Consider the following 13,452-nt stretch of genomic DNA (forward strand, 5'->3'; position numbering starts at 1 on the left):
ACATGGTGCAATCACAAGGCGAACAGCCTCTGACAAAATCGCTGTCCGAAGACTCTTCTGAATGCTTTCTTTGCGTGTGTATGTCTAATCGTGTGTATGTTTAATCGCTATCTTCAGCAGAAGGTACTGCCTGATATGTCTCTCTATCAGCCCCTCTTGATCTTCGTCCCGCTTGTCCGAACGCACTATTTACATCGCTTAGACTGACTCCAGCCATCTCTGGCAGCTGCCAATAAGTGAATGCGCAGCTGAACGCCGACACCATGCTAAACAGCCCAAAGCAGCCTTGTGGCGTGATTAGCTTGACCAGATGCAGGAATGTCGCTGAGACCAACAAGTTCGTACTCCAATTGGTCGCTGTGGCTAGTCCTGCACCAACGCCTCTGACTTGACCTGGAAAGATCTCTGACTGAATGAGCCAAGGAACGATACCGAGACCAAGTGCGTAGCTCAGCGTGAACAGCACCATCGAGACCAGTGTCCAGTAGGGCCACGCTGACCGTGAGCTGCTTATCCTTTCAGCATCGGGTGCACCAGACACTGGGCCAAGATCGATCTGACTGAAGCCGATTGCAACAAGCACGAGACAGAACGTCATCGCCGCCGTTGTGTACAGCAGCAACTTTCGCCTTCCCCATCCGTCAATGTATCGCATCGCAACCATGGTCCCCACAAAGTTGGCAACCGCAATTCCAACCGCCGCTGCATTGGGATTGGCAACGAATCCAGCCATGAGCAGCAGTCGAGAACTGAAGTACATTAGAGAGTTGAAGCCTGTCGCCTGCTGGAAGAATTGCAGCGAACATGCGATCAGCAGTGCCAGACGATGAGTGGGATCGTGGAGGAGCATATCGAGCTTGCTCTTCACTTGCGTTGTTCGTTGACGTGCTGTTGAAGTGAGTTGTGCTGGAGCAGCTGCGATTCTACCCAGAGTTGCTTGTATTTCATTCGCTCCATGGTTATCTTCTTCTGCTTGGCGGTCGGTCGAGTGCGCGGCGTCAGGGTCGATGTCCTCGCGCTGAGTTGTACCCTCCATACTGCGTGCTATGCGGTCGATCTCGGTGTCGATCATACGTACACTTGCGTTTGGATAGATCCGCTGCAAAACACGGCGGGCTCGGATGATGCGCCCTTTCGCGACCAGCCAGCGTGGCGATTCGTCCAAATAGATCATGCCCACCAACTGAAAGATGGCTGGGATACCGCCAGCAAGCACCATCCATCTCCAGCCATGTGGAAGATTGTAGAATGCCGCATCGATGAGGTAGGCAATGACTTGACCACCGGTGACGAGAAGACTGTTGATACCGACAATTCTACCGCGCACTTTGGTTGGCGCTACTTCCGCAAGGTATGTGGGCACGACCATGCTCGCCATGCCAACACCCAGCCCTACGAGCACCCGGCCAAGCACTAGCTCCCTAACCACTTGTGATGCTGCTTGCTCCAAAGCGCCGAGGAAGAAGAGGATGCCGGATCCAATCATGACTCTTTTCCGCCCTAACCAGTCCGCCATCCTCCCTGCAACAATGGATCCTAGGATTGCACCGACAGTAGTTGCACTGACAATCAGTTCCTGCTCGCCTTCGCTGAGCTCGTGACCCAAGTCAGCATGAATTGCTACGAGCATACCGCTCGCAATACCCGTGTCCCAGCCGAATTGCAATCCGCCAAGACAAGCTACGCCGGTAAGCCGAGCAAGGTAAGTTGCCGAGCTGAGCTCGGAATCATCCAACGGGCTGAGGTCGTCCTCTTCGTCACCCTCATCATCGTCGTTGCCGTTCGTAGAGCGCATCGGGTTAAATCGATCTAGATCACTGAGTCGGTCCGTCTTCCTCGCTTTCGATCCGCTAGATGGTGCTGCATCAGCTTCGAGCCCGGCGCTTGTCGGATCTGTCATCTTGGCAGCACCTATGCCTGCCTCCCGCGTCGACCCGATTAGCTCCCCTGCCTCTGTCGAAGCCGCCGCGTCGTGCTCGTTTGCAGGTGTTGAGAATGTGTCCAGCTCGAAACTCGAATCGGATGAGGTAGGAGACGAGATGCGGAAGGAGGGCAGCGACGACGGACCTGCCCGTCGCTTATCGTTTGATGTTCCGACAGGAATGGTGGAGAGAGCTTTGATGTGCCAATGCTTCGTCGTCAAGTTGGCATACGCTTTGCAGAAAGGTTTTGTGTCCTCAATCGAGTGTGATTGGGAGTACTCGATGGTGTGACAATCGTAGTTGGCTAGATCAAGCGAAAGGATCTGCCGAGTACCTGTGACGTGTTGGCTGCAGCTTGTCAAGTCGAAGTGTGAGAGGTGTGGACCCTGCCTTCCCATAACTGGAGAAGCAAACCTTCACACCCACACGCAGTTGAGGAATTAGAGACGCTCAGATCCCTTGACCACGCGACCACGATGAAAAGTCGAGTCGTGCGAATGGAACATGCGCTCGTTTCAATGGTGGGAAAAGACACGTGACCTGAGTCGTGTCACTTCATATCGCTCATCACATCTCCCGTCTCTCTCGTTTGCTTCTTCTCCATCATCTTCTCTCCTCTTGCACAAGCTTTCTCCTGGCTACACTTCATCACGTTCACCCTCCCTTCCCTCCCTGACCTTCTCACGCTGGCTTCCTGCTTCTCCTGCTTAGTTTTCCTTTTTGTACCTCGTTCTCACGCACATTCCGCCTCGCTCCCACGTGGCGCTCGACCGGCCGTGCCTCTTACGGCCATGGCTGGGAGCCCGCAAGCGACTCACCTGAGTTAGGCAATTTAACATTTCTGACACAGACTCAGGCACGTGAGATAACTCACCGTTGAACCCTAGACTCCCTTCATTTCTGCGTTCCTGCTTTACGGCACTCCATCTTTGGAACTCCACAAACCACCATATCTCTGCATCCGTCTTCTGCACCATGCCCCAATTTCGGCAATGGGTTACTAATGCATCCGACGATATCAGGCTTAACGGCCTAAGTATATTGCACCGAAACCAAAAAGCAGGCTTATGTACAGAAAATGAAAAGATTTTTTTTTTTGTCTCCTCGGCCAAGAGCGAGCCCCTTAAAGGATACACAATCTGCCGACAGTGGATTCCCATGAAGAGGTGACTTCCCGGTGTTTAGGGGAGAGAGTCGTAAGTCAAAGCAGCAAATCATGATTTTCAAGGTGAAGACCAATGGTCAGGAGACAAGAGAATGGAAAAGAGACAGAGAGAGAGGGGGCTAAACGGGAGAGGATCAGAGCAAAGGACGGAGCAATGTTGGTGAAAATATACTAAGTTGTCCTTGAGTTCGTTGCCGCAGCAGGATTCGTTCTTGCGTTGGTGTTTGTGTTGGACATAAGATGAAAGTGAATCTTGCCCTTGTCCTCTTGAAGAAACATACCGCCATCAATCCATTTCTTTGCAAAGGCAGCTTTCTTGGGCTGAGAGCACTTGTAGTATGCATCTGTGATTGTTTTGCCAACCAAAGCCACATTATCTGACATGAAGTTTGACAGGGTCAGCTGCGGACAATGATTGTTCTGTAGACCTACCCTGATGGCATTGTACCGCAGTTTAGAGAGCATGTGAACGGCCAAGTCCCTCCAGAGCAGGAGCCTAGCATGTAGGGAGGCTGGCATTTCCAGGTCTGGCCAACCTAGTGTCATAGGGTCTGCGCAGAAGATCCGAAATGAGGTATGAGGAGCCTTGTGTGCACGAAATGTGAGATCTACCAGATCATGGGTTTCCGGTCGATTTCGCCAACAACAACTGCATCACATGTTTCTAATTGATTTTGCTGAAATCAATCAGAATACACCCATCTGGTTGATTTCACCAAACACACCACAAGAAGCTCCCATTGGTATGGAACAGGCCAATGGACAATGAGGAAGCAACAGGAGGCTTGGAAGAGAAGGTCCCCATTGTGGAGGGTAAGGATAGGATAACAGGAAAGGTTCACATGCAAGGAGCAGGTCCAAGTTCAGCCAAGAAGAGGATCAAGCTCAGGAGCATGCAGTAGGTTACCACACAGGGGGACATGCTCATGATCACACAGAACCAGTCACAAGGGAGGCTGCATGGATGGAAGTGGGACAATAAGGGTGGTCACATGGTCAGGGGCCACCAGATAGGGGCCAGGAGAATGGTCACTGAAGGAGGGGAGAGGGAGCCGGGCCAAGGGGACAAGCATAGAAACCATGAGGAGGAAGGGCAGCATCAAGAAGATCAAACACTCCTCAGGAGGAGCAGGAGCGGTGTCGCAGGCGACACCCTACAAACACATAAATACTCTCACTTCACTGTCATGGGACCGGATGTGCAGGAAGCAGGAAGATCCGAAGTCATATGAAGAGGAGCACAGGAATTGCAGGATTGGGCTAAGTGAGAGTTTAAGGCAGAGTTCATCGAGATCTGTAGTAGAAAAGGCTCTAAGACAGATTCTGTTCAGATCAGTACAAGCAGGATTTTACAGCAAAGCCCACCAGAATCTGTAGTATCATGATCATATGACAGATCTTGCAGGGGACACCAATCTCACAAATTTTGCAACAAGACAGACATTGAGGGCATTGGGTTTGCCACCCTGATGAAGCAGGGGGCCAACTCGACAATGAACTCAGAAGCAGGAGAATGGGAGAGATGAAGGGGGGTGTGAGTCACCACTCAGATGAAGTGGGAAAGGCCCCTATTGGTAATGAAGCAGCATAAGGACTCTCCATCTGCACGGAGTGAGGGAAGCAGGGTTAAGGAGCAGTGTCACAAAACAGGCAGGACTATTGGGAGGGAGAGCCAAGAGGAGGAGGAGCAGTGCAGGAGGAGACCACATAGGGTATGAGCAGGGTTGCTGGCAACACTGCAAGGACATTGTCACAGGACCGGATGACTGCGCAGGAAGAAGTAAGCTCATATGAAGAGACCATGCACAGGAAGAAGTAAGCTCATATGAAGAGACCATGCGCAACAATCGCAAATCGGGAAAAAAGGAGTCCCAACAGGTTTCAGTGAGATTGGTAGGACTGACAGCTCTATGGCAGAACTCATCAAGATTGGTAAGAGCCAGTCTGCTATTACAGAGTTCAGTGGAAAACAGTAGTAACACACTCGTATGACAGACCTCATGGGCACCAGCCTAAGGACACTGTCATGGGCCTGAATGCTCAAGAAGCAGGAGGGTCACTGGTTCATATGGAAGGAGCACAGGTATCAGAGATCTAGTCGATACCAGTAGAAGAGCATGGTCGTAGTGCAGTCTCCATGGAGACCATGGACTCCTATGGACTCACATGTGAGGAGGGCCAGGCACAGCCACGAAGAGGACCAAGCTCAAGGAGCATGTCATGGGCCTGAATGCTCAGGAAGCAGGAGGGTCATTGGTTCATATGGAAGGAGCACAGGTATTGGAGATCTAGTCGATACCAGTAGAGAGCATGGTCATAGTGCAGTCTCCATGGAGACCATGGACTCCTATGGACTCACATGCAAAGGAGCACTGAGCCATATGCAAGGAGGGCCAGGCACAGCCATGAAGAGGACCAAGCTCAAGGAGCATGCAAATGGTTACCACTCAGGGGCTTGAGAGACAAGAGTCAAAGGAACCATCACCAGTCAAAGGAGAAGGAGCAGTGTATAGGGAACTGGCAAGCAGGTCCTGAGGAGGAGGAGCAGTGTCAAAGGAGTTGTCACCACTCAGGAGGCACAGGGGTGCCAAACAAGCAGGATAGCAAGGAGGAGGAGCAGTGTCAAAGGAGTCAACACAGCTCAAGAGGCACAGGGGTGCCAAGCAAGCAGGAGAGGCCCCCTGAACAGTACTTGATGAAGAAGGTACCCTCTGGAGAGAGAGCAAGAGCAGCATCACTGGCAACACTGTGAAGGGGTATATAACCATACTTTCTCATCATCAAAGGTTGAGTGGATCCTCATCCACTCTACAACCATCATAAACTAGTTATCACTTCAGCATAAGTATATATTAGTTTCAGTCAGCACAGTAGCAATCTATCAAGGTTGCTCCTCATTGTAGTGCATGTGTTGTATCACCACTACCTGACATCTGAAGGCAGTTCATAGCAAACCAGTGGTCTGGATATAGATAGAACCGAAGGCAGTAGTCCACTGTGGTCTGGGGATCACTGTCATGGGCCTGGATGCTCAAGAAGCAGGAGGGTCACTGGTTCATATGGACGGAGCACAGGTATCGAAGACCTAGTCGATACCAGTAGAGAGCATGGTCGTAGTGCAGTCTCCATGGAGACCATGGACTCCTATGGATTCACATGCAAAGGAGCACTGAGCCCATATGCGAGGAGGACCAGGCACAGCCACGAGGAGGACCAAGCTCAAAGAGCAGGCGCAGCCACGAGGAGGACCAAGCTCAGATGGTTACCACTCAGGGGCTCGAGAGACAGGAAGTCGACACAGGTCATGAGGAGGAGGAGCAGTGTCGAAGGAGTCGACACAGGTCATGAGGAGGAGGAGCAGTGTCGAAGGAGTCGACACCACTCAAGAGGCACAGGGGTGCCAAGCAGGAGAGGCCCCTGAGCAGTACTCGATGAAGAAGGTACTCTCTGGAGAGAGAGCAGGAGCAGCATCGCTGGCAATGCTGTGAAGAGGTATATAACCATGCTTTCTCATCATCATAGGTCGAGTGGATCCCCATCCACTCTACTCACCATAACTAGTTATCACTTCAGCATAAGTATACATTAGTTTCAGTCAGCATAGCAGCAATCTATCAAGGTTGCTCCTCATCGTAGTGTGTGTGTTGTATCACCACTACCTGACGTCCGAAGGCGCCCATAGCAGGTTAGCGGTCCGGATATCGATAGAACCGAAGGCAGTAGTCCACTGCGGTCCGGGGATCACTTCAAGCATCAAGTCAACACACTGGACACTCGTGTTGACGCCACCAACCTTATCACCAACACCATCAACCTCATTATCATCGACATCACCAATCTCATCACCAACACCATCAACCTCATCATCATCAACACTCACACCAGACCTTGGTGTCATCATAACATTGATATTGATCGTGCCGAGCTACCCCTGAACGGAGTGTCCACAGAGGTCAGCCGAAACCTACGATAGTATATACAACAAACGCCACCTGCTGTCACTGCACAACTTGATAGTCACCGAGTATCTCGAGACAATAGCTGTCGCACAGTTTGATAGTCACCGAGTATCTCAACAGACCGACCTGGGTTTCAGGCGCGAGACCCCTGACATTAGAGTGGATCATTCAAGCAGCTCCTCACGATCACCATGACAGACCCAGACCTCAACAATAAGCTCGATAGACTACTCACTCTATTGGAAGCTCAGCTAGAGCTTACTAGGCAGGGTCATCGAGAGGAACGACTACAACGAGCTCAGCTGGGTAGGGAGGAGACAATGGACCTCTCTCACTCGGAAGACCAAGCAGGAGGAGGAGATGAGTCTATGATAGGAGACCCACATACTCCTACTCCGGCTCCACGACCAAGACGATCAGTCTCATTCAACCTGGATGAGCAGGAGGACATCAACTATGAGAAGTATGCTTCACCTACTGGGCCAAGATATGTCAAGACTAAGCTGGACCCCTACAGCAGGACTAGGACGGATCCTTACCCCCTGGACCACGAGGAGGATAACAGCATCATGGCAGAGCTTAACCGGTCAAAGCCCATTGCCACCCCCTTTCCAAAGTTCAATCCCCGAGACATGGAGATCTTCATTCTAGAAGCCGAAGCATGGTTTAAGTTCAACCAGGTGTATGAGCAGTCTAGGATGATCAATCACATGGGTGCTCAACTGGAAGGGACAGCAAGAGAGTGGTGGACCTCCAAGCTCCGCATTGATAGAGCTAGAGAAGGAAGGTTGTTCAATGATTGGCACTACTTCACAGAGCGACTGTCAGAGCAGTTCAACCCACGCAATGCTAGGATGGAGGCATACAACAAGCTGTTGGCTCTCAGACTCACAAGTGATGCTCCTGGTGCCGCCACACGTCATGTAGAGCGGTTCAGAGACTTGGAGGGACAGGTCAACCTAGATGACAACGAGCTAGTGATTGATCTCTTCAGAGGAAGTCTCACTCGCAGCATACAGGAGAAGTTTGAGAGGAATCCACCTGGGAAGAGATGGGAGTGGTATCGAGAGGTTGAGGAGATCGATCGACAGAGGATGCTACTACAGCAGTCCTCGGCTAGACACTCACTCCCAAATGCCATGTCACCTCCACTAAGAACTGGGTCTCGGCCAAATCAAAGTTCGATCCCCATCAGACAACCCACTCAACCTTATCCAGCTCGATCACCATCACAAGCAACTACACAAGCAACTATACAAAACCTAAACCGACCCCTTCCTCATCATCCCACCCAACCCTCGAAGCAAGGAAGCCCTGCTCCATCAGGTATCAACACCTGTCATGTATGCAAGGGTATCGGCCATTGGGCCAGAGACTGCCCCAGCAGGAGGGTAAACCCTCTTAGCTCTCGACCCATGGGACCAAAGGTTATGGTCACCACAGCAGACCCCTTCGAGGAGGCCACCGACTCAGGAGATGGCCCCACAGGCAGCACTGAGACGGGTGACCCCGAGGCCATGGACCTCAGCTCATACCAGCAACCCATGGACCCCGATCACGAGGAGGAGCACGATGATGATGACGACGAGGGAAACGTCAGTGGGGTGATGCACTGATGGCATGCATTGCTCTACAAACCTCCTCGCCATCACTCTGTATATATCAAGATTGTCAAGTATGTTTCTCTACCAGTGGAGGCAAAGCAGTACTGGAGCTCTCTGGAATGGTTCAAGACCATCCTGCTCGGATACTAGCTGATACCGGTGCTGGTTTGTCCATAGTCTCAGATTCTTTCATTAGTAAGTACCAAATACCCACAAAACCCATAAAAACAAGATCGATCCATGGTGTCACCGGGCACCAACTCTCCATCAATAGTTCTGCGAGCATGCAGGTATCTATTGGTACACACAATCTGGGTGTGGTCGAAGCTTCAGTGGCCGACACTGCGGACTATGACCTCATCCTGGGGTTCACTGAGCTACGGAGGCTCAAACCCACCATACAATGGGATACGGGCCAGCTGGAGTTCAAGACTCAGGAGCAGGACCGACCCCCTAGGAGACCCCCTGAAGCAGCAAGAGCAGGGGACCTAACCATGAGGAGACCAACCCTTCATGGTAACGAGTTTGTCTCAGCAGAGCGCATACTACGAGCAGCTCTGGAAGATGGACCCATAGGGTTCATGCTGTTAGAGGAGCCACCATCATCACTCCCGGCCTTTGGTTTTGTACCTACAGGCGCAGACAAAGGAGTCGAGATGGAGGTGGAGGTAGATAAGGTGGTGACGGCTGCAGACATACCAAAGCCATACCAACACCTGCGAGATGTGTTTGATGAGGTGGAAGCAGACAAGCTGCCCCATCATACCGAGCATGATCTCCACCTCGAGTTGATAGAAGGAGGTAAGCCACCTCAAGGGCCCCTATACCTTAAGGGACCCAAGGAGATGTCCGAGTTGAGGAGATACTTGGATGAGAACCTCGAGAAGGGGTTCATAAGACCATCGAAGAGCCCGGCACGATCACCAGTGCTCTTCGTACCAAAGAAGGATGGAGGTCTCAGACTCTGTGTGGACTACAGAGGTCTCAACGAGATCACTGTCAAGAACAGGGCACCATTGCCCCTCATCGAGGAGCAGCTGTTCTTACTCAGGAAGGCAAGGATCTATACCAAGCTAGACCTTAGAGCAGCATACAACCTCATCCGGATTGCTAAAGGAGATGAATGGAAGACAGCTTTTGGCACTCAGTTGGGACTCTATGAGTACCTAGTGATGCCCTTTGGCCTAGCCAATGCTCCGGCTCACTTCCAGTCATTCATCAATGACATCTTCCGAGACATCATTGGAGTATATGTAGTGGTATACTTAGATGACTTCCTGATCTTCAGTGACACTGAAGAGGTACATGTGAAGCATGTCACCGAGGTCCTCACTCGCTTAAGGAGCAACAGGCTCTTTGCTAAGCTGTCGAAGTGTGAGTTCCACACCAAGACAGTCGAGTTCCTGGGGTACATCATCAAGCCAACGGGCATAGAGATGGACCCAGAAAAGGTGCGCACTGTCAAGGAGTGGCCAATGCCAGAGTCAATCCATGACATCCAGAGGTTCCTGGGTTTTGCCAACTTCTATCGAAGGTTCATAGCCCACTTTGCTCGCATAGCCAAGCCCTTGACAGCACTGGTAAAGCCTATAGAACGGTTCAAGAAGTTCGAGCTACCAGAGGAGGCCCAACAGGCCTTCCACAAGCTCATCCAGGCCTTCACATCAGCAGGAGTGCTTCAGCACTTCGACTACCACCTTCCAACAAGGTTGGAGACTGATGCAAGTGACTTTGCTATAGCAGGAGTGCTCAAGCAGGAGCATGAAGGACGATGGCATCCAGTGGCCTTCTACTCTAGGAAGATGTCTTCTGCCGAGAAGAACTATGAGATCCATGATAAGGAGCTCCTAGCTGTGGTCACCTGCCTCACTCAGTGGCGACACATGCTAGCTGGACTACCGAACCAACTGGTCATCCTCACTGACCATGAAGCCCTCAAGTACTTCAAGTCACAGAGACGCATCACAGGTCGACAGGCTCGATGGGCCATACTACTAGCAGACTTCGACTTCATATTGCAGTATCGACCGGGAGACAAAGGTGGTGAACCCGATGCTCTCACCAGAAGGACAGACATGCAACCAGCTGGTGAAGAGCAGGATCACAATGTGAGGCAACTACTGCCCCCTCGAGTGTTCAAGGAGACAGCAGACCATGACTCGCTCCTAGTGGCCCCCATGATCTCGATGGAGTCCATAGCATCAAAAGGTCTCAAAGACCTGGTCAAGATCTTCCAGCCCTTAGACCAAGAGCTACAGGAGATACATAGGAAGAAGCCCTTCGAGGTCAGGGATGACCTATGGTACAGTGGAGGAAGGTTGGTTATCCCCAAAGTGATCATGCCAGGGAGGACCAACAACCGACACTCAAGGAGTGCCAAAGAGGTAGATGGACAGTCTCTCTCTGTAGAGCATCTGCGATTCATGGTGATGACCCAATGCCATGATGGTATCACTGCTGGACACGTAGGAAGAGATGCTACCATCAAGGCAGCTCAACGACATTACTGGTGGCCAAACATGACAGCTTGGATTGCAGACTATGTAGCAAGTTGTCCTGTATGTGCTAGGTACAAAGCTCCTCGTCATCGTCCATATGGTTTGCTACAGCCACTAACAACCCCAGACAGGCCCTGGGGCTCCATATCCCTCGACTTCATCGAAGGACTACCAACATCGAAGAAGTATGACTCCAAGACCTATGACTCTATCTTAGTCATTGTCGACAGGCTAACCAAGTTTGCCATACTAGCTCCAACCCATAAGACAGTCACGGCCAAACAGACTGCAGTATTGCTATACGGACACATGGTTAGACTCTTTGGATATCCAGATCACATGGTCTCGGACCGAGGCAGGCAGTTCATATCAGGAGCATGGAAGGCATTTGCAGAGCAAATGGGTGTGAAGCACTCACTTAGCACGGCTTACCATCCTCAAACTGATGGTCAGACAGAGAGAGTCAATCAGGTCATAGAGCAATATCTCAGGATGTACTGCAACTATGAGCAGAATGACTGGGCCAACCTGCTGGACACTGCGGCCTTTGTATACAACAACACGGTCCACAACAGCATTGGTGTCTCACCATTCTTTGCATGCTATGGATGGAACCCCAAAGCTCATCCTGACATCCCTCAACGACTAGGAGTCAATGATCCAGGTCGCTTCGAGTACCTCATGGATGGAAAGGAGCATTGCAAGTACCTCCAGGAGCAGATCAGAGAGGCACAACGTAGATCAGTAGACCAGTATAACAGGAAGCACAAGGACATTGAGTTTAAGGTGGGTGATATGGTCTATATCAACCGCCGAAACTGGAAGACACGGAGACCCACACCCAAGTTGGATACCCGGTTTGCAGGACCCTACCCAGTTCAGGAACGGGTAGGACGCCGAGCTTACCGAATCACATTGCCAGCAAACCTTAGGGTGCATGATGTGTTCCATGTCTCCATGCTCGAGCCAGCAAGAACAAGTTCTCTTCCTCAACGTGCTGAACAGCCCACCATGCCACCACTTCCAGATGAGGACCTCGACTTCGAAGTTGAAGCACTCATCGACAAGCGTTCACACAATGGGACTACAGAGTACAAGGTGTTGTGGAGAGGGTACTCAGAAGAAGCTGCTTCATGGGAACCAGTAGAGAACCTCAACTGTCCCGACCTCATCCAGGAGTATGAGGTGTCGGAGGGGGGACGAGTGAGTAGACAAAGTAGAGAAAGGAGGAGAGAACAGGAGGAGTAGAGAGAGGAGGATGACGTTGAGAGAAGGAGGAAGGATGACGGGGGCGATGTTGTCAAGGAAGAGGAGGAGTCAGCATGAACCAGACCAGAGCATGCCTCGACGGAGCTCGGCTCTTAAGAGGGGGGTAGTGTCATGGGCCTGGATGCTCAAGAAGCAGGAGGGTCACTGGTTCATATGGACGGAGCACAGGTATCGAAGACCTAGTCGATACCAGTAGAGAGCATGGTCGTAGTGCAGTCTCCATGGAGACCATGGACTCCTATGGATTCACATGCAAAGGAGCACTGAGCCCATATGCGAGGAGGACCAGGCACAGCCACGAGGAGGACCAAGCTCAAAGAGCAGGCGCAGCCACGAGGAGGACCAAGCTCAGATGGTTACCACTCAGGGGCTCGAGAGACAGGAAGTCGACACAGGTCATGAGGAGGAGGAGCAGTGTCGAAGGAGTCGACACAGGTCATGAGGAGGAGGAGCAGTGTCGAAGGAGTCGACACCACTCAAGAGGCACAGGGGTGCCAAGCAGGAGAGGCCCCTGAGCAGTACTCGATGAAGAAGGTACTCTCTGGAGAGAGAGCAGGAGCAGCATCGCTGGCAATGCTGTGAAGAGGTATATAACCATGCTTTCTCATCATCATAGGTCGAGTGGATCCCCATCCACTCTACTCACCATAACTAGTTATCACTTCAGCATAAGTATACATTAGTTTCAGTCAGCATAGCAGCAATCTATCAAGGTTGCTCCTCATCGTAGTGTGTGTGTTGTATCACCACTACCTGACGTCCGAAGGCGCCCATAGCAGGTTAGCGGTCCGGATATCGATAGAACCGAAGGCAGTAGTCCACTGCGGTCCGGGGATCACTTCAAGCATCAAGTCAACACACTGGACACTCGTGTTGACGCCACCAACCTTATCACCAACACCATCAACCTCATTATCATCGACATCACCAATCTCATCACCAACACCATCAACCTCATCATCATCAACACTCACACCAGACCTTGGTGTCATCATAACATTGATATTGATCGTGCCGAGCTACCCCTGAATGGAG

General features: G+C 51.4%; 3 protein-coding genes across 3 annotated transcripts; 1 reads left to right on the forward strand and 2 right to left on the reverse strand.

Annotated features, from left to right (window-relative positions):
• Positions 1-100: 100 nt before the first annotated feature.
• On the reverse strand, positions 101-1,900 carry UHO2_01922 (uncharacterized protein; the record flags this gene model as incomplete). Its single annotated transcript, XM_041559359.1, has 1 exon — positions 101-1,900. One exon carries the CDS (start codon positions 1,898-1,900, stop codon positions 101-103), a length of 1,800 nt encoding a protein of 599 aa, XP_041415293.1.
• A 1,358-nt stretch (positions 1,901-3,258) lies between these two features.
• UHO2_01923 (uncharacterized protein) lies at positions 3,259-3,892 on the reverse strand (the record flags this gene model as incomplete). Its single annotated transcript, XM_041559360.1, has 2 exons — positions 3,259-3,736; positions 3,813-3,892. 2 exons carry the CDS (start codon positions 3,890-3,892, stop codon positions 3,259-3,261), a joined length of 558 nt encoding a protein of 185 aa, XP_041415294.1.
• A 4,877-nt stretch (positions 3,893-8,769) lies between these two features.
• UHO2_01924 (uncharacterized protein) lies at positions 8,770-12,396 on the forward strand (the record flags this gene model as incomplete). Its single annotated transcript, XM_041559361.1, has 1 exon — positions 8,770-12,396. One exon carries the CDS (start codon positions 8,770-8,772, stop codon positions 12,394-12,396), a length of 3,627 nt encoding a protein of 1,208 aa, XP_041415295.1.
• Between the last annotated feature and the right edge of the window lie 1,056 nt (positions 12,397-13,452).

Source organism: Ustilago hordei, assembly GCF_900519145.1.
Source record: "Ustilago hordei strain Uho2 genome assembly, contig: UHO2_contig_03, whole genome shotgun sequence".
Taxonomy (NCBI): Eukaryota; Fungi; Basidiomycota; class Ustilaginomycetes; order Ustilaginales; family Ustilaginaceae; genus Ustilago; species Ustilago hordei.